Source organism: Acomys russatus, chromosome 4 (assembly GCF_903995435.1).
Source record: "Acomys russatus chromosome 4, mAcoRus1.1, whole genome shotgun sequence".
Taxonomy (NCBI): domain Eukaryota; kingdom Metazoa; phylum Chordata; class Mammalia; order Rodentia; family Muridae; genus Acomys; species Acomys russatus.
Window position 1 is genome coordinate 79,001,432 of NC_067140.1, and position 20,694 is coordinate 79,022,125.

The 20,694-nt window shown below is 45.6% G+C and overlaps 1 protein-coding gene across 1 annotated transcript in view; it reads left to right on the plus strand.

Moving 5' to 3' along the window:
* The window catches only part of LOC127188484 (neuroendocrine convertase 2), a 166,983-nt gene that overhangs the window by 58,951 nt on the left and 87,338 nt on the right, over positions 1-20,694 (plus strand). The window contains exon 5 of the mRNA XM_051144929.1: positions 3,398-3,435. Within this exon, the coding sequence (XP_051000886.1) occupies positions 3,398-3,435 (38 nt within the window). The remainder of the gene's footprint in view (positions 1-3,397; positions 3,436-20,694) is intronic.

Sequence of the window (20,694 nt, forward strand, 5' to 3'; positions counted from 1 at the left end):
GTCTCTAGTGCATCTCATAACACAAAATACATTTGGTCCAATTTCAAAAGTCCTATAGTCTTTCAAGTCACAAAACTATTCAAATGGCCAAAGTGTCTTCTCAGACTCAAGGTAAACCCTTACGGTGAACTGTAAAATCAGCATGCGAATTATAAACTTCAAATATACAGAAAATACATTCCCAAGCCATAAAGGAGGAATGGGGACACAGTGAGGAAATACCGAGCAAAAACTAGCCTGAAACCAGCAAGATAAACATCAAAACCTGTAGCTCCATGTCTGGCATCTGGGGCTTAAGTTACAGAACGCTTAGGCGACTCCACCCTGTAAACTTTGCTGCCTGCCATATATCTCTCTTTTGGTTCTACTCCCTGTACGCTGCCCTCACTCACAGATACCCCACACACAGCTCTTCCATCTCCAGCATCTTTGAATCTCCATCACAACCCAGCCTTCATCTTCACAGCTTTGCAGAAGAGCCTCTCAGGGCCTCTTTACAGAGACTCCAAGCTTAGCACACATTGCCTAGCCACAGTAGCTCCCTGAAACCACAGAGCAAGTAGTCATGACACCACCACGACCATCCACCTCACCCTACCCCACCCCTGCCACCTACTGCCAAGTTCTGCGACCAGCTTGGGGTGGAGCTCACTTCCTTTGAACCATAGCTGTAGCACTTGTACATGGTCTGGTAAAAAATTTTCCCTAGGTATTAACTTTCTAGCACCAGGAAACCCCTGGTCTTGATGTCAGGGGGTCTTGATCTCAGGGCACCTTTCCTGATGTTTCTATGCAGAGCAGAGCAGGAGGCTTTGTCAATGACATGAATCCCTTTAACAATGCAGTCTTTTTTTTTTTTTTTTTTCAGAATATGCCTTGGCTGCAACTTTAAGCTTCCCAATGCTCCTTTTCTACCCGTTGTATACATTTAATCAGGATGAACGGTTAGATAGAATATTATTCTGTCTTGAAATTTCCTCCACCAGAGTAAAATTACCCCCATTATCTTTTAATTCAGCCCTCATGCAAGTTCCCAGGACACAGGCAGAATGCAGCCGTATTCTTTGATGTTCCCAGGGCACAGGCAGAATGCAGCCATACTCTTTGATGATATGTCACATGCATGGCGTCTAGCCCGGTTGCTAATAAAATCCTTGTTCCTTCTAAGACTTCATCAGCTGGGTCTCTACTGCCCGTTGCACTCTCAGCACTTGTGTCTTCCAAGGCCATACAAGAATGACCCGTTAAGCTCTGCCTATGGCACTTAACAGTCTTGCCAGCCTGAAGTTCCAAGGTCCTCCACTCTCCTCCAAAAACCAGCATGAACAGGTTTATCACAGCAGCAACCCCGCTTCTCAGAAACCAACGTTTGTATTAGCTACTTTTCCATTGTTTAATAAAATGCTCTCACACAAAGAAAGTTGGGAAAGGGGGTTTTATTTTGGCTTACAGTTCTGGAGGAAATTCAGCCTGTCACAGCCTAACCCTGAGCATGAGGCCAGACCAGCAGTCAGGAAACAAACTGGTCGCACCTCCCATCACACAGGACCCAGAGATAAATAACAAGAAATGAGGCGTGATGCTCCACCTCACAAGGGTTCCATAGCCTTCCCAAGCAGGGCCACCAGCTAAGAACCAAGTGTTCAAAGCTGAGCCCAGAGGGGAACACAACCGTGGTATTTCTATGACGATAATAGGAATTTATTAGCATGACTACTGTAAGCCAAACATTCCCGTCAATTGTTTCTAATCTTTAAATGGTCATTGCAAGGTAAACTCTAGCCCCATTTCAATTATAACAAAGTTAAATCCTAGAAATAGTAGGTTATTTGACAAAATCCACATCAGTGTTACAGTGGCTGGCCCTTGAATAAAACTGGATCTGTTGCTCTCAACACATGTGTTCACCCCAACTCTGTAGACCACTTTCCTTCTACAGATTTCTGTCAGGAGAGTAGAAGGAGGAAGCACCACCATGCCCACGAGTGACAAGTGACTAGCTATACTCTCACACCATTGTTCAGTAACTGTCAGTCCAGAAATTGTTCGTGTGACCTGGAAAAAAAATTGGAAATTTTCTTTTGGAATATATGCATCCTAATTCAAAAGGTTTGGCTTGGTTTGATTTGGTCTTGTTTTTTGTTTGTTTCTTTGGTTGTTTGGCTAGTTGGTTTTGTTTTGTTTGTTTGTTTTTTGTTTTTCACCACAGAGCCTTAGCATGGCTGGCACAACCCCAATTAGTAGTGGCATAGCCTTAGTGTGTATTCAGAAAAGATGCCAGCAGAAGGTGCTTAATGATAATTCTACCTTATAAGTCTAGCATCCCAGGATAGTTATAAAATGCACCTGCTGTGAGACTAAACATACCACATACACGAGCTCCTTTGAGCCCTGCCTTCTTCTGGCCTACAGTTGTTCAAGAAGAACATAAGCACAGAGAGGCCAAGCAACCTGCCTGAAGTCAATACTGCTGGTTACCATGGTGGTTGGGTGTCGAACTCCAAATACCTTCATTTATGACCCTGTGTAGCTGCAGGGTCCTGCTCCACTGCTCTGTTTCCTCATTGGCCATGTATGCACAGGTGTATATATGCAAAGATTCTATAGCACTGTAGCCCTGGATAAGATCTTTTCAGTTGCCCCTGGTGTTCTACAGTGATTTCTGAGATCAGAGTGTCTTCATAGAACTAAGCAGCATAAATAGGCTGCAATTCTACCTAGGCATGACTCCTGGGTGCAGAATAATAGGCTTTGGCTCCAGAGCAAACACAGAACTCCAGCCAAGGGAATTGAAGCTTCTGGCTTTCCAGAAAGGCACATTCTAGAGAGACAAGCTCCCAGCTGGCAACACCTCACTAGAACCTGATAGCTTTCCCCTAATGGCTTTTCTCGCCTAGCCATGTGCTTCTTATTTCCACACTGAGTGTGCTCTCCTAATCCATGGTTCTCTGTGCCCTGTTAAATAATCATCGCTTCACCTCCCCAGGGCCAGCTTCATTTCAGAGGGGAAGCTAGTTGACGCTTTAGAACGTCAGGATTTCTACAAATCTCTTTTACATTGCGGCAGTGATGAGCCATCCATCTCACAGTCACTAAGCCCCTTGCTGCTGACATTTATCCGGAAGCATTATCTGTGGGCCCAGAGCTGTAATTGGCTTCCCTGCTCTGCAGTATGTCTGGGGGCAGCTGTCTCTCCACCAAGGAAGTGATACAGCCCTCCTCCACACAGAAAGGCAAGGCAAGGCAGAGGGTTCAGGATAAGCACTCCTCCCCCCTCAACCGCTGACTCCCACAAGTCTCCTGCACCCTCCCTGCAAGGAGCATCCCTTCCTGGGCAGCCTTCTTGAAGGCACAGTGGCAGGCACTAACCTCCCACTCCTGTATTATTTTTTCACAGGAATTGACTATCTTCATCCAGACCTGGCCTACAACTACGTAAGTACAAGCTGATTTTAAAGTTTGGAGAATGTGTGCTTTTAACTAGCCTGCTGCACTTTTGGTTATCAGAAACACAGTCAAGTACATGCATGCAGAGGATTAAGCACACACACACACACACACACACACACACACACACACACACACACACACACCAGGAGCACATGCATGCCCAGATGCAGGAACAGTCACACACACACATGCAACTCAGATGTTCATGTGCACACAGAATAACACCCACATACGCAAATGCACACACATGTGTGCTTGTACACAATGAATCCTCCCGTCTTTTGAGAGTTACTGCTCAGATATGGGAGCTGGCCACATGCCAAATGAGTGGCTTTTTGAGAAGAAAGGAGAGCAAGCTGAAGTGGGGAGGAACAGACTGCCGAGAAAGTAGACAAAGAGAGAGGCAAAGAGGAGAGCGGTGTGGCAAGGTTTGGAGTAACGCCGGTTGCATTCTTCCAGTGAAAGAGTAACCAAGCTATCTGGGTACTTGTTGGCAAAAACTGAAGACCAAACAGCCAAAAAACTGCAGTATCTCACATTGCAACCATCACTCTGTGAGAGTAAGAATCAACAGTGTCCTTTTTTTTTTTTTTTTTAATTTTTACTGTTCTAAACATTTGATTGAGCCTCACCTTTAGGACCCCTTGACATGCAAGTACTGTCAGCAGAGACTTACGGCACAACACTGGATTAGAACCTCACACTCTGCTTTTGTACCCCAGCAGGTCACATGTTGTTTTCCTGGTGAACCTACAAGCACTTTAAACGTAGTCAGTCTCCTCCTTCCAGCCTCAGGAAGTCCAATGTGCGAGCATTGGCATGTTTGTTTAAAGTCACCCCAGCCGAGCTACACTTTCCCCATAAACTCCAGCTCTTAAGTTTAAAAGACATGATCTTAGTGACTGAAGACTTCTACTTAAAATAAGGGTTTACATAAAAGAGACAGTCAGTAAGCAAAGCTGTTCATGAGTCAGCATCCTGGGTCCTTTGCCCTATATGTATTGACCTATTCTGCATAAAAGTCAAGGGAGCTGCCTTGGCTTTGTGCACTGGGTATCAGGAAACAGGATAATAAAGTTTTTGTTATTTGCTACACAGAACTTAGCAATCTAGAAGCATAATGATAGAGCTAAACGTCTTCTTTAACACTAATATATATGTATGTATATATGTAAGATTACATATAACTATTACAGACAGATTCATATATGTACATACACATAATCATAACACATATATGAAATATATATGTGTGAAATGCATGGGCCATCCAGTCACTGTGGCCTCCAAGGGAGATGACAGGAAGTTAAGCTAGAGCTTTATTGCAGGTGATAATAGCCCATTGCTGTGGAGAACACCCTCATGGGCTGTCCACACATGGCAGACTGCACCACTGATCCTGTGGGTCACGTCTAGGAAGCCCCTCTCTAGCCCTGTCCCTGTGGCCACCTGCCACTCTGCCAGCTCACATGTGCCTGGCTGTTCATTTACTTCCTCAAAGTGGCCTGAACTCCTGGCCTTGAACACTCTTCTTTGTGTCCATTTTCTATTCCTTAGTAAACACAGAGCCCTGAGGTGTCACTGAAGGGGACACTGAAAGGAGCAAATGTTTCACTTTCTGCCAAGCTCTGGTATCCCAGGACCTTCCCTCTTGGAGGCATGCTTCCCTCAGGGATGCTATCCTGCAGAGTAGGAGAACTGCCTACACTCACCACAGGCACTGGTATTTCCCATAATTCCCTTCAGCTCCAGGGCCCAGGGCATGAGAAGCAGCCACATAGGGCTATTGCTGTCTTGTCTCCTGGAGGACCTCAGGGTGAGGTGTTTCCCTCTTGGCTGAAAGGCTAGTGACCCCTAGCCTCCTTGCTGTGCACAGATTTTAGCTCAACAAAAGCCTAGAACAGCAGTTTTCAACCTTCAGCAACCCTTTCAGCAAACCTCTGCCTCCAAAAATATTCACATTACGATTTATAACAGTACCAAATCTACAGCTGTGAAGTAGCAATGAAATAATCTTATGGGTGGGGGTCACCACAACACGAGGAGCTGCATTCAAGGGTCACAGTGTTAGGAAGGTTGGGAGCCACTGGTAAACCCGCATCTGAATCTGGAGGGTCATAGCTGGACTCAGACCGACATTATCAGAAGCACGTGGAGCCCTCGTGCCTGTGAGCACTGAGCTTTTCCCCTTCATTCTTTGTCCAAAGGTGTGGATAAAGGCATGGCCTATTTGGAAAGGCATAAAAACAGATTCAAAGCCAGCAATAACATTACCAACATTAATATCTGGGAGTTTTGGCTCTATATGTCTTCTTTTTTTTTTTTTTTTTTTTCATAAAACTGAATTCTGATCGCATGTTGTATTCCCACGTCTTCATATGTTATGAACATTTTTACATCTTTAAGTATCTCCATTATTTTGAGTGACATTGCTCCACACTGTAATTTAAGCACCACAGTCCCCTGTTGTTGGACAACTGGGTGTGTGTTTCCACTGATCTAAGAGGGAGCATGACAGATGGTGGCATGCGTCATGGTGGAGCCACATAAACCAGCTGTTCAGCTTCTTTCTGGAGCTGAAAGAATTCTGGTGAACAGGAAAATCTAAGCGGCATACTAACTACATTTCAATTGTTTTAATGTGCACTATGGAATAAGTTCTTCTACAGCTTCCATAAGTTCTCTCAAGTAAATTGCCAACAATGGGTTGGCGATTGCAAAGGTAGATTTTTAATTCGCTTCAAGGGTTAACTGTGTTGTGATTGAGGCTCATAAGCACTGAGGAGTGATGCTTTCTCCGTATCTGAAAATACAGATCCAGCTTGTGGCCATTGGGAGGGGATGCTGAAGAGACAGTGTGCCCATTAACCTTAATTTAGATCACTGGTTCTCAACCTTCCTAAGGCTGTGACCCATTAATGTAGTCCCTCATGTTGTGGTGACCCCAGAACATACAATTATGTCCGTTGCTATTTATAACTATAATTTTCCTCGTGCAGTGAATTGTGATACAAATAAATATCTGTGTTTTCCGATGGCCTGAGGAGACCCTTGTGAAAGGGTCATCTGACCCCCCACAAGGGCTGTGACCCACAGGTTGAGAACCACTGATCTCGATGTCATGTAACAGATGAGTAGAAAATGTGAATTGTGTTTAAAGATGTACATCTTGAGGATCTCATCCGAACGTTCATTAAGGCACCTGGAACCTTCCAAAGAATGTGTGCACACCTCCGTCCCTCCTCAAAGCTTCCTGCCTCTTTGGCATGGTGAGAAAAGCTCAGCATGCAACTACGTCATTCTCAATTCCCCAGCAGAGAACCCCAAAAGACCAGTTCTCTTAAATCATGTTGTCTCTTGGTCTACGTGGAGTTGAGACAGGGTCTAACAATAAAATTTGACTTGTTCATTTTTTACTAAAATTTTACATAATCATTAAGTGTACACAGAGTCAACCTGCTGAGGAGAGCGACGAAATCAGCAGACGGCAGTAGGCTCAGGCACCGAGTGAGAGAAGAATGGACAGGGTCACACCTCCGCATCACTAAGTGTTTTAATGGCTTAGGTGTGATGAGCTCACTCTGCGCTCTTCTAGGAAAAGGTACTTTGGACAGGCATTTGTTTGGGTTTTCCCAGAAACAGACCCCTGAGACAGGAGTTTCGGCAAAATTACTTTCTTTCTGTATGGTGCCAGAAAGCAGAGATGGAAGAGAGGAGGGAGACACCCGTGGTAGAACATGTGACCGCTGCAGGCAGCTGAAACTTTACCTCACTAGGGCAATGTGAGAGATGATGTAGAATAAATGCGCCAGAGTGCCAGAGCTGTCTCCCTTAGCATGGGATGCCTGAGTGCTCTGGGGATTCAGGGGGTAGTTTTCTGGTTGGTTGGTTGGTTGGTTGGTTGTTTTGTGTTTCGGTTTTTTTGAGACAGGGTTTCTCTGTGTAGCCCTGGCTGTCCTGGAATCACTTTGTAGACCAGGCTGTCCTCAAACTCACAGAGATCCGCCTGCCTCTGCCTCCTGAGTACTGGGATTAAAGGTGTGCGCCACCACGCCTGGCCCCCAGGGGATAGTTATACTGCCTCGCCCACCAGGCTGGAGGACAGCCCCCACTCGCATATAAACAGTGGATGCTCACCAGGTGTGGAGCAGGTGATGGCACCTGCTACCAGTGCATGCCTTGGAAATCTCTTAAAGGTTAAAAGAAACCAAAACGTTCTATCTTATGGGAGCAAACTCCTCCTCTTTGTTATTAATTTATCTTCAAAAATAAGTGAAAATTCTACCCAAAGCTGTTCAGCAAAATGTTTCCCAGAGCAAAGTTCTTTCCATAGCTTTGCTATTCTGTATAGCCAAAGAGAGAGAAAGGGAGTGTGCTGGTCGTTCACGACTCTTTCCACTAAAGTAAGAATTAAAATACTTTGAAAATTGCAAATCAATATATAAATGTAAGTCTTTAGTGTTAATTTAATTCAACAGATCTACTCTGAGCCTGTTGAGTGCGTAACAAAGGATAATAACAGCCACTTCTATGATCATTCTATTGTTCAAAGGTTGAACTGAATCTCAGGGTCTGGTCCCATTTGTAAGTGCTTACTTACCCTTGCAAACAACTAAAATTCTCCTTTTTTCCATCCCAATCGCAATAACCACCAAATGAGTACTGGCTAAGAGACTATTTTGGACCAAGTCAGAGCCTCATTTCCCAATCTTCCCTATGCTGCAGCTGTCTGAGCGGTCTCCTTAGCTCAGAACAGTCACCATGTGTTTAGCCATGTGCAAGACTGGGGAAGAGATGCCAGGAAGGTACAGGCACCGGCTGAGTCGGGGTGCAGGCAGGGAGCGTCTCACAGTGCGGCTTAGGAGCAAACAGATGGGAGGTGACTCTGTTCTGTGGCTTTTAGCCCATGGTATTTCCAGACTTGGATCTGCAGTACTAGTCCAACACTGAGGCTGTGCCAAGCCTGGAGCTGAAGGCCTGCTTCATTGGGGATGTGTGACTTGTGGGAAAGGTGGCAGTTTTCAGAGCTTGGGAGCAGGTAGGGCAGAATTTCATCTTTGCTTCATAGGCCTGCCTTGCTGAAGTCACGATTTGAAGTTCTCTCTCTGTGAATTCCAACTGAGTATCTCAAGACATTTTCTCCATTATTTCCCTAAACAACAATCTGTTAGGAAACAACTACAGCATCCGTATTGTATTCATTGCTGTAAGTCTCGTAGACTTGTAGACATGGGCTCAGTGGTGTCTCCTCTATGGTCTGTGGTCTGTATCTGGCCCAAGATGGCTTCCCTTTCTCCTTACGTCCACTCAGCTTGAATGGAAAGTCTGAGTCTTTGGGATTGCTTTTGGTCTCCCCCACTCTTGGCTCTTAACTTTCCTAGCCTTACAATCTTATACTTAACCTGGGTCAGCTGACCTCTTCTTTTCTTCTGATAACTCTGAGCTCAATAGGAACCAGGCTGAGCAATGGGACTTGTCTCCTGAGTCACTGCTGTACTGCCTCTTCATCCGCATAATCTCAGCTCTTTAGAGAAAAAACAAATGAACTCCCCAAGACTCTGGTGCTAGCCTGGTCTTTATTTTGGCATTCACTCATTCTTCCAACAATGCTATTTACCTAAAATGTATGGCTACTTCTCAACTCGATCAAAAACCTCTATGCATATAGTTTGCACCTTGGCTGTATCTCTTTAATGTTTAGCATTGCGGTTATCAGGCATTTCATAAATAGTCACATAGTGCCAAGTATTTGCTGTTGTGAATGAAGCCGAGAGCTGAATCAGACAACGCCCCTCTAGTAATGATTGGAAAAGCTGGCAGAGAGAACCCTCTAATTCCCAGCTCCCAACCACCTCACAGGTGATTGCCACCCATGGGCCCCCTGTAGCACAGGACACCAATGTCAGAAATAGTGAACCATGGACCCTAACTGATACCCACGGGCATAGGCCTGAAGAAAAGATTCTCAGGGTAGGTAATCTACACTCAGGTAGCCTCAAGCCACTTCTTTTCTCTAATATCCCTCCCCTGGCCAGAGTTGGTGGAAATATTATCAGATGATAATACAGTTTGTCTCCCAGGTTTGAAAATGATGAATTTTAGGCTTGGTTTTAGTTCAAACATCGGACCATTGTGGATTCTGCAGGGCTGTCATTCAAGTGACAGACATGCTTAAAAAAACAGACCGAGGTCACCCCTGAGGACCTGCACTTCCGCCCTCTTCTGATGGGTCCTGACAGATTACCTTCTCTGGGAAGGAACCTGTGGAGAGCTCTGAAGGTCTGCCAGTGCTGAGCTGAAAGGAAGGGCATTGGGCTTGGCAGCAGTGTACACACCGGGGCTCCAGGTGGCACAGGGCTGCCGTAATGAAAGAGTGGCGGCTGCAGACACTGTCCTCAGCCCTGGGTGACTAATACATCATGCAGTATTGATCACATACATTGCTCCAGGCTTTTAGGCTTATTAATATTTAAATAAGTGCATTAATAATGCATTGAAGTTGAGGCTTAAATACCCTTTGTGCCTTATTGAAAGGGAAGAGTGCTATTTTCAGCACTGTGTGTGTGTTCTGACCAGCTCACAGAAAACTTCGTCACCAGAATGAATAAACAGTACTGTCTAAATGATCTCTTGGATAGACCCTGGGGAAAATGACCATAACCTTATTCAGTCTGTGGATTAGAGAAATGGTCCATTTTTATAGGAGTATATTTGGTATGAAAATGGAAAGAAAATAAACCTAGCTTTATTAAATGGAGCTCCTTCCTTGGACTCCTTGTTTGTAGCAGAATTACAACTAACAGCAATGGGGGGGGGGGGAATCTGGTTAATGAACTTTTACAAATTGTTCACTGGACTAGACTTCGCTCCACTGAGCCTAGTCAATTTTCAGGAGACCTGTACGCTGCTCTAGGGCCGGGATTGTGAAAGCCTGGGGGTAAAGTGTCATTCCCCACCCCTGAGTGGCTTCCACATAGGTAGGGAATATGATCAATACTCTCTTGGAAAACAAAATGCTACCCACTTGTGAGTACAGTAAAATCAACAAGACACGCAGACCAACAAGCTAGAGTAATGGATTTTAAGAGCAGCAATTTGCACTCTAGGGATGGACTTGCCTTCTTGAGAGAGCATATGGCAACTTGCCTAGAAAGCCTATGGGTGTGATTCCTGACACATGGGTGATTTGACGCTCATCAGAAGATCTGCTTGCACCCAGAAGTCTAGACTAAAAGTGACCCACAAAAATCACTTCCTTGCTACAAATTCCCTAAAAGCCTTTGACATAATTTCATTTCAAACCTGGAGTTTAAGTCACTTACAAACCAGGATGCTATCTTTCACTCACGAAAGACCCACCTAGACATCTCATTCTTCAAGAAGAACATTGACTGAGACTCTCTCTGTGTGTGTGTGTGTGTGTGTGTGTGTGTGTGTATGCGTGCGTGTGTGTGCGTGCGCACGCGTGTGTGCCTGCCTGCCTGTGTCTATGTCTGTCTGTTTGTCCATGCACAGAGACTTTTCCTATAAATAAATATTAAATTATTGAAGGATGAATGGAAAATCTCTCTACCATTTTCCCTTGAAGACAAGAGTCTGGGTTATGCAGAATTCCAGAATAATCTCCTTGCTTCTTCTCCTGGTGAAACACTAATTCCCCTTGAATCTGGGGAGGAGCTATAAATGTAACCTGGATGTTATTCTCATAATTAGCTTGCATTTCAAAATCAATTAAGATTCCTGAAGAGTTGAATTTTAGATAATCAAAGAGAAGATGCTCCCATGTGGGCCAGGACTCAGCAGATGTGCAGTCTGAAAGAAGAGCGGGCTGTATGCATCGTGACTCACCCAGGGACGATTGCCTATGACAGTCTTTATGCTCTCTGGCTGGTATTTGGCCAATAGGGCACTTGGAGGAGAAATAATGGCCAGCCTAGAAGCCTGGGCCATCAATTTTACAACCTTGAACCACCAAATTCTGTCAGCAGTCAGTAAAATTGGAGAGCACCCCCCCCCCCAAGACTTAGGTAAGAGCTCAACCTCTGCTTAATGTCAGGTAGGGAAATGAGTCCAGGCAATCCATGTCTAAAGACTTTGACAAGATAATTTATAATGTTTAGCAAGTTTGTGGTAATTTCCATTTTGGAATAGATATTAAACTAGCCTTCTGAGCCTAAACTGATTTATCTTTTTATTTCTTGACAGTTTTTATACATATGCACCCCGCCATGATTATATTCATACTCCCTGTTGCCCTCTGGTGTCCCCATCCCTGTTGCCCTCTGGTGTCCCCCTTTCTTTCCCTCTGTCCTTCTTCCCAACTCGCTCCCTAGAGACTACATCATTACAGGAAATGGCAGCCTGTCCTCCAGCAGGCATTAGCGCCATTAAGCCCTCAGGAAGAGATGGAGCCTCAGGGACACCCTTTCCACTCTTGACAAAATGTTGAAGGGTCCTGCCATGCTGAGTTTCCAGCTCAGCAGCAGTCCATGGCTGCTGGGTGCTCATGGCTTCAATGTCTGTCATCTCCAGATGGTAGCATTTCATGACAGTCTTAAATTACTTCTGCCCTCTCTTCTGTGATGCTCCCTGGCCTTTTCTTTTCTTTTCTTTTCTTTTCTTTTCTTTTCTTTTTTTGGCTGGAGGAGGACACCTATAGATGTCCCACTTAAGGCTCAGGGCTCATTGGTCATTAATTCTCCACACTTTAACCTCATTTTAACCACCACCCTTTACACAAAGGAGCTTCACTACCCCAGGGGGAAAGCCACAATAGTCTACGGATATGAGCGTAAATATGATAACTACTTGGAAGTCAGCTTGACAGTATGGTCACTTGGGAAAACCATGGTATTGGGTTCTCCCCTTGGGTTCATGTTCTCCTCAGTCACAGGCTTTTGACCTGGTTGCCAGTTCAACAAGACAGGGTTCAAACACAATAACAAAGCAGTTTGTTATCACCAAAATAGCCATGCCATTACTGTGCCAGTGGGCACATTTTGCCTGGTGGATAGGTATTGTGGCACACACAGTCTACAGATGGGTGAGGTCAACTGATAAATTTTCTTCCCCAGCAGCCTACATAGCACCTCCCACACCATACATGGCAGCCAGCAGCAAGCAAGTTTCCAGCTCAGCCGCACCTTGGTTTCTCAGTCTAATTGTGATCTGCCCTTGGCTGGATCTGCCCTTACTATCTGTTTCTGGTGGGCAACCAAAAGGAGTGCCAATAGCACGTCTTCTTCCAGAGGCCTCTGAGACATCGCTGAGCCTGAACTGACTTAACTGCCTTTTGAGTTAGTAAAAACAAATCGCCCCTCAGTTTTTACATGTTTTAATATGTCTGTCTTTATCTGTTCCTATCACACACACACAAAAGAAAGATGTGTGCTTTTTAAATCCTTTTTCATTTACTTATCTTTGTGGCTTTTGTTCTTCGGCTGCTCCATATGTGTACGCAGTGGGCCGTGCTGGTCTCTGTGGTCACCTCAGTTTCCACTCCCTCACATCTCTGCATGTGACTTGAAACCTAGCAGATGAACAATGACAACTTCTTTTTAATATCAATTAATGGACTTTAGAGGCTCGACTAAGGAGAAGGAGTGCACCTAAAGTGGGGAATAAAGGGAAACAGGGGCCAGGAGGCCTGTGCCGTCTATAGAATAGTGGTCTCAGAACTGTCCATGTCCTGGTCCCTGCCACCTGAAACTCTGTGATATTATGTGGCACAGGGAAGGGCACTTTACCAGTGGACTTTAGGTTGACTCCGAACAGGGAGATTCCCCCAATGGCTAGTTTGTTGTTGTTGATGTGACCAAAACACTTCACAGATACAGTTAGTGGAGGGAAGGCTTCTGTGGGCTCAGAGATTCAGACCATTCAGTGCGTGGTTCCGTAGTCCCAAGACCTTGCGCTGAGCATCATGGCAGTGGAAATGTTAAGTAAAACAGAAGATCTGGACAAGACGTTCTTCAGAGTTGAGTGGAGAGTGGGGACTGACTTTCACACGAACTCTGGTGCCCCATATTTGACCACGTCCTCTGGATGGGGAGGCCTGGTGGCACTCAGAGAAAGGATAGCAGGCTACCAAGAAGAGACTTGATACCCTATGAGCACATACAGGGGGAAGAGGTCCCCCTCAGTCAGAGTCATAGGGGAAGGGAGTAAGAGGAAAATAGGAGGGAGGGAGGAATGGGAGGATACAAGGGATGGGATAACAATTGAGATGTAATATGAATAAATTAATAAAATATATTAAAAAATAAATACCACGGGGGAAACGACAACAAAAAAGTAAAACAGAAGTCTTCATGGATGATGGAGAAACAGACAGTGTGACAGGAACAGGAAGTAGCTTGGGATCCCTAAGAGCCCGCTCCCAGCGACCTACTTCCTCCAGCCAGACTTTCCCACAACCTCCCACAGTGCCATTATCCAAGAACCAAGCATTGAACTCATGAGCCTGTGATGGGCTCTACATCTGCCATTAACCACGACACCGGCTGTGCTGAAAGCAACCACACCTGCTTTCAAAGCAAGAGGGGAAAGAAAGCAAACACCAGATTTAAAAAAGGCATGAAGATTAATGAAGGGGCAGAAGAGATACAGAACAGGAGGAAACAACCCATATTTTGGCCCCGAAGGTAGACAGGCAGGTGAGGGATGGGAGTGGAGATGAGGGGTGGGGGAGGTGAGGGGCGGGGGATGGGGGATTGAAGGATGTAGGTGACCTCTGAAAATTGAGACTGGCCCTAGGCTGGCAGCAGCAAAGGAACAGGGGCCTTGGCCTCACAAAGACTTGCAGTCTACTAATAACCTGAACTAGCAGGAAACCATGTTTTACCCTAGGGTCCCACTAAAGAGGCACAAGCCCTGTCAGCACCTCCATCTTAGCTCAATGGGATCCAGACCCTTCTGAACCCTAAGACAATAAATAAGAGTTACTTGTGCCTACTTAAGCTCACATTATTGGTCCCAGCAACAATAGAGAATGAATTCAGGGGCTGAGGCGATGCCTTGGTGGGTAACACGCTTGCTATGTAAGCTTGACAACCTGACCTCTGATCCCCAGAGACCATGTAAAAGCTGGATGCAGTTGCCCAAGTGTCTGTAATGCAGCTCCCTTACTGAGAGATGGGAAGCAGAGACGGATGACTCCTAGGAAGCCTGTGAGGCCCCCTGTCCTGGTATACACAGCAGAGAGCAACAAGACACCCTTTCTCCAACACAGAAGGAAATGAGGACCAACAGCAAAGGCTGTTTTCTGACCTCCACACCCATGCTATGGTGCATACATTCTCTCTCTCTCTCTCTCTCTCTTTCTCTCTCTCTCTCTCTCTCTCTCTCTCTCCCTCCCTCCCTCCCTCCTCCCTCCCCCTCCCCCCTTTCTCTCTCTCTCTCACACACACACACACACACAGAGCTAGAAATGGATACAGGCCATCTTACCTGAATGCTGTTTTCCCTCACTGGGGGAAAACTGAACTCTCAAATCTCACCTGCGATAGAGACTGGAATGTGACTATCAAGTCTCTACCCCAGCAGCTCAGGGAACACAGGTGAGCCAGCTCTGGACCGACAATGACCTGCCTGAGCCCCAGACTGTTCTACAAGGATATTCAGTAGATCTCGGTCCCTGGGAGGCACAGGAAGGCAAATTGCATGGACATTGAGATGACTCATGTGGCCAAAATCCACCCCATGGGCTTCTTTGGGACTTAGTCTATAGATAGAATTGTGCCCTCCCCATTTCTCCCACATGAGTTAATTCTCATAGCTGAAACTGTATTTAAGGGAATTGATAGAAGAATGTCTTGCTTTAAAGGCTGAGTTCCAGGCCTGACTTTGAGCCTGGGCCCTCCTGCCTCTACCTCCTAGGCGCTGGTGTTCTTAGGTTACACAACAATTCATGGCTAGCAGAATCTCCGTCTCCTTTTAAGGCCTTCAAGTTCCATGGTTTAAACAGAGGCCCTGCAAACACAGACAGGCCTCACTGTGCTGAAGTCAAGGTTGTAAGAGGTCAAGGATTTTCCAAATCTCTTATCCCAGACTCTCACTCTCCAGAAAGATAAACTGAGACCTGGTTGAAGTCAGTGGATTATCAGAGGTCAGGGTGCAGGGTAGAGCCAAGCTAATCCAGGAACTCAGATCTCCAGTGTGCTCCAGTGGCTGTAGGTACCACTTTCACAACTGACATATACATGTAGATATTTTGAAATGCCTTTGAGCCATTTTCTGTGCCTTCCCTCTTGCTTTGGACTGATTTTGACTGTAACTCCAGCACTTTCTCTTTTTTTTGGAGAATTGCCTCAGGGAGTTAGAGCTTCCTTGCCCTCCAGGTATAGAGATCTGATAGCCTTGGGACTTCCCATGTGCTCTTGGCTGCCATTGAGCTGTGAGTCCCTGAGTCAGGCTAAACAAACAAGAATGTGCACGTCCTCCAGCGCCCCCTTCAGGACTTTGCCTGAAATCACATCAGGATTTGGCTGCCTTCCCAGCCCTAACTTCTTAATCAATCATCTCAGGGGCAGCTCCTGAGGAACTGGAGGAGACACCTTACAATTGAGCAGTCTGGGGATCTGGGCTAAGCAAAAATTTCCACCCTATGTGGCCAAGTAAAGAAAAAAAAAAGAAAGAAAGAAAAGAAACGAAAAAGAAAAAGAAAATCTCTGACGCAAAAATAAGGTTAGCTTCTCCCTCACGGTAACCTTGCTAGCTCTCAACCTACAGGAAATTATTTTTCACAGAGAAAGAACCTTTAATTATCAACCAATAATTAAAACCTGAAGCCACGTACAGGGAGCCAAGGCTGGGCTCCTAGCAGTGTTCTTTAACATGGTCCTGGATGTCATGGTGAGGTCTGTACCCTCCCCACAATACAGGATGTGCTGGGTGGGAGAGTAAGATGTGTTACAGTGTGTGGAAGATATTTTCATTAAGCTATGGAGAGACGGTTTTATAGTGCTGTCTTTTATAGCACTAACGCCACCAAGCTTTTTAAGTAAAGGGTTTGGTGCTTGTCTAAGACATTCAGAATGTTTGAGGACTCCTGTTGAATCTCTGCTAGGAGGGAAAAAAAAAAGCTCTGTTTAATGGTCCTCAGTTTTCCCATCTCTAACACAGCGATGGTTGTCTCCAAAAAAACTATGATGCCCTTCAGTGTCAGAGAGAGAATCATTATGCATACTGCAGATATGAATATCACGTATTTGTTGATCTATCAAAAATATGTATCAGTTGAACCTAAGCGTGGTGGTTCATGTTTGTAACCCCAGTAGCAAGAGGACCATCATGAGTTCAAGGTCAGTCTGAGCCACATACTAAAAGCATACCTCAAGAAAATGATGGGGAACCCTGTGGAAGAGTGTCACAAATCTCAGGTTATGGGGCCAGAGAGAGGATGAAATGCTATGAATGTTAGACCATCCAGAGCCTCACAAGCGAGGAGAAAAGTGTAACATCAGGGGAGCCATGGTGGGGGGTGGGAGGGAGGAGGTTATGGAAGGGGTGTGGCTTCTTTTACTTTCAGGTGGGGAAGCAGAGACTGAACCAGCTGAATGTCCAGTGTTACGGGTATCCAGCTGTTCCGGTTCAGATGTGGACCTGCCGTGCATCATCTCCTCCTCCCCCACCACACCTCTTCCTCTTCTTTACCTTCTTCCTATCACTCTCTCCCTCCTCCATTCCTCCCTCCCTCCTTCAGAGGCTCAGTGCAAATCCCAATGCCTGAATAAGTGTCTGCAATAGTGCCCAGATTGATCCTGAGCCATCTGGTCCAGGAAGTACCTTCGCAGGATCCTTACCAGACACCTCACAGAGAACGTGTTCTCTGTGGATAGCACATGGCTCGGGGACACACTAGCAATCACAAGCAGGCATGATTACGCAATGCTATGAGACAGTTTGGGTGGAGAGATCTTTAGCTCTCAAATCCATGTCCCTTCACGTTGAGAGTCGATTGTGAGTTAAAGTCTGAGGTCCATGCTGTGTTAGCATCTCTTCTCCCTGCCTTTGGCTTTTGATATTTCAGTCCCTGTTGCTTGATCCCTTTTATTTCTCTTGATTCCTCCTGACCGAGTAAGGGCACACAGAGTGGTTAATTACAGCATTGTTGGCCCGGTATGTTACATGAAATGTCGCATTTACTCTGCATCTTCTACCAAAAATATGCGCGCGCGCGCGCGTGTGTGTGTGTGTGTGTGTGTGTGTGTGTGTGTGTGTGAGAGAGAGAGAGAGAGAGAGAGAGAGAGAGAGAGAGAGAGAGAGAGAGAGAGAGACTTCTGGTGTGGGCACTTTCTTGTTCACCTGTCACAAACAGAAAAGCTGAAAATTGGAGAGAATAGAGCCTTACATCCCCGGAAGCAGGGAAGTGTGAAGGTTTCCTTCAATCTGATCCTCCCTCAGTCGCCCTGCACCCACAAATGCCATTGCCAAAAACGCTGTGATGAACCTCCCAAACACTTAACTCTCTTCCCGCATCCTTTCCCCCAGCCAGCCAGCCAGCTCTTGCCTCGACGTAGTCACTACTCTGGTCCTCTTGTAAGTATCCTGGACCAAAATCACTCCCATCCTCAAAAGTATCTTGTTTCCACCCTGTGAACACATTCTCCCTCAAACAAGCAGAGACTAAAGGAAGCCCCAACACTTCCCTGCTTAAACCCACCAGATGGTTCCTCTGCCCTTAGAAATGCATCTTTCTCTGTGGGAACCAGGATCCAAGAGGGAGTCAGGGAGTGAGGGAGCTGGAGTCACCAACCTGGGACACAGGCTCCAGAGTGCAGATCTACTTTCCTAAGCAGCAAGCAGCAAGCATTTTCACACAGTCGTTGGATCAATGGGGAGTTGACACAAGCTCTGAGGTAGGCAACCATCCCATTGTCACTATGGGTAAGTACCAGGCCTGCCAGCACCCAAGGGAAAGCAGCCACTGCCCTGTTCCGGGTCCATTTGGAGGCTCTACCAGTTTTCTGGGATCCTCCTGAGCAGCCTCCCTCACCGTCCACCAGGCCCTACCTGGGGGGCCACAGCACCCACATTTCTCCTTCCCTATGAGACAAAGCATGGCCTGACTTCCATGGCATTTTTAACCATGTTTTTGTCCCAATATCTGAGACACAGTCAACTCTTCCTCTGGGTCCCCCACTGTTAGGGCCATCTCAGTTTAAGCACCAGGAAGCTTAGTCACCTCCTGGTTCTTCATACAGGTTATGGCTATGTGCATGCTTTTGGGAATGTACAGTGGGAGAATATTGCCCTTAAAGCACCAGCCATCTTGGCTGTCAAATTCACCTTGTCACCATCCACATAGCTGGTGCCCAAGTCACATAAACAGTTAATAAGTACTCATCATATGGTGAGGAATGAATGCTTTGCTTACTTATTAGCCTACACCGTTTTGTTTCTGCTGGCCCTGCACGGTCATTTGGATGAAAATGGGCCCCTCAGGTTCATAGATTTGAACACTTGGTCCTTAGTTGGTGGAACTGTTTGGGAAGGATTAGGAAGTGTGGCCTTGTTGGAGGAGGCGTGTCACTGGAGTCAGGTTGTGAGGCTTTAGCAGCCTCCTGCTTGTGGCTCAAAATGAGAGCACTCAGCAGTTGAGGCCACCTGCCTGCCACTACCTCTCCTCCCTTCACCGTCGCGTACTCTTTTCCCTCTGCAATTGTAAGGCCAGAATAAATGTTTCCTTCTATAAGTTGCATTGGTCATGGTATCTCATCAGAATGACAGAAAAGTAGTTAAGATGCCATGCTTTCTCCCCACAGCTCCTCCCTTTGGTGGGGATTATTTACCTATGCCTGAATCACCATCAACACCTCACTATAAAAGAAAAACTGTATCTACCCTACCAAGAATCGTCCAATCCAGCAATGGATGTGTTTTCATGTTTCCGGGTGGGGCAGAACTGTCATCTTTATTCATAGCCTACTGCTGAGGAATAGAAGACCCCTCTGTGCAAGACTGTCTTGTCCAGTCCTACAGAGAGAAAACCAGAGATAGGAATGGAATGGCTGTCTTGTTGCTTTTAACTCCTTATGTGCAATTAGCTATGGTTTAACATGCAAGGCATGCCTTCTCAGACTGTGGTAGGGATCAGTATTCAAAAGATTTCGAAAACTAAAAAGAAAAAGATATATGTGGGTTTGTTTTTAGCTAATAGGCTTTGTTTAATCACTACTCCAATAGAAGGGAATTCACAGATATGGGACCTCACCTCACAGGACACAGCAGAAACAAGGCATTATAGTGTCCTCACTATTAATATGAAACTCCAGGCACCATATTTACAAATCTTTGAAGGGGAAAACAAACCTGCCTTGGAGACAATGTTTATAATTATAATCATGGATGCTATCAGTTCCTCAGAGGAAGCGCTTCAAATATCAATTTAAATGCAAATGAATTTTATTATTCCAAATTAGACTCACCCCATTATGTTGAAATTAATATAAAAATAATATTGAATGCTAAATTGCAAGTAATTAATATTGACACAATGAAAAACATACAGTTTCATTTTAGTATGAGGTAGGGGGAGTCTTGTCTGCGTGCACCACTGTGTGTCATGACCGATGCCCTCCATGCACGGCAACATAGTACGTTGATTAACTTGAAAGGAAGACAAATGGCAATGGGACATCCCTGGGCCAGCAAGATATCCTCTGGGTCTAAGGGAAAAAGCATTGTAACCTATACTTGACTGGCAAACATAGCACTTAAAAATGTATTTCCTATTTACACAAGCATAAAGTAATAACACTAAACAGAGAAAATGAGACCTCTTCTGTATTCTATAATCTAGCCTTGAGGTTGGTAAATCAAATATACTCTCTGTCCGCTGATTTTTACAAAAACAAAATTGTATTAGAAACAGCCACCCTCATTTACTTCCTTTAGTTTCTTAGAGCTGAGCATAAAGCCTAGGGCCTCACACACACTGAGCAAGTGCTATACTACCGAGCTATCTGACCAGCCTGTTTACTTATTGGCGATGGCTGCTTTCATGCCATAAAGGCTAATGTGACAGACACCGTAGGGCCTGCAAAGCCTGAGACTTTTGCTGTTTGACCCTTTAAGAAAAGGTCTGCTGAAACCTAATGGTCTGACCAGAGAGTACACCATGAGTCTGGTTCTGGCTGGACCATTTTCTAGCTGGGTGGCATCTGGTGAAATGCTGCCCATCTCAGGGACAGGGCTCTCACATTTGTATTCTTGTTGTAACTCTGACATTGTACAAGACTCTCC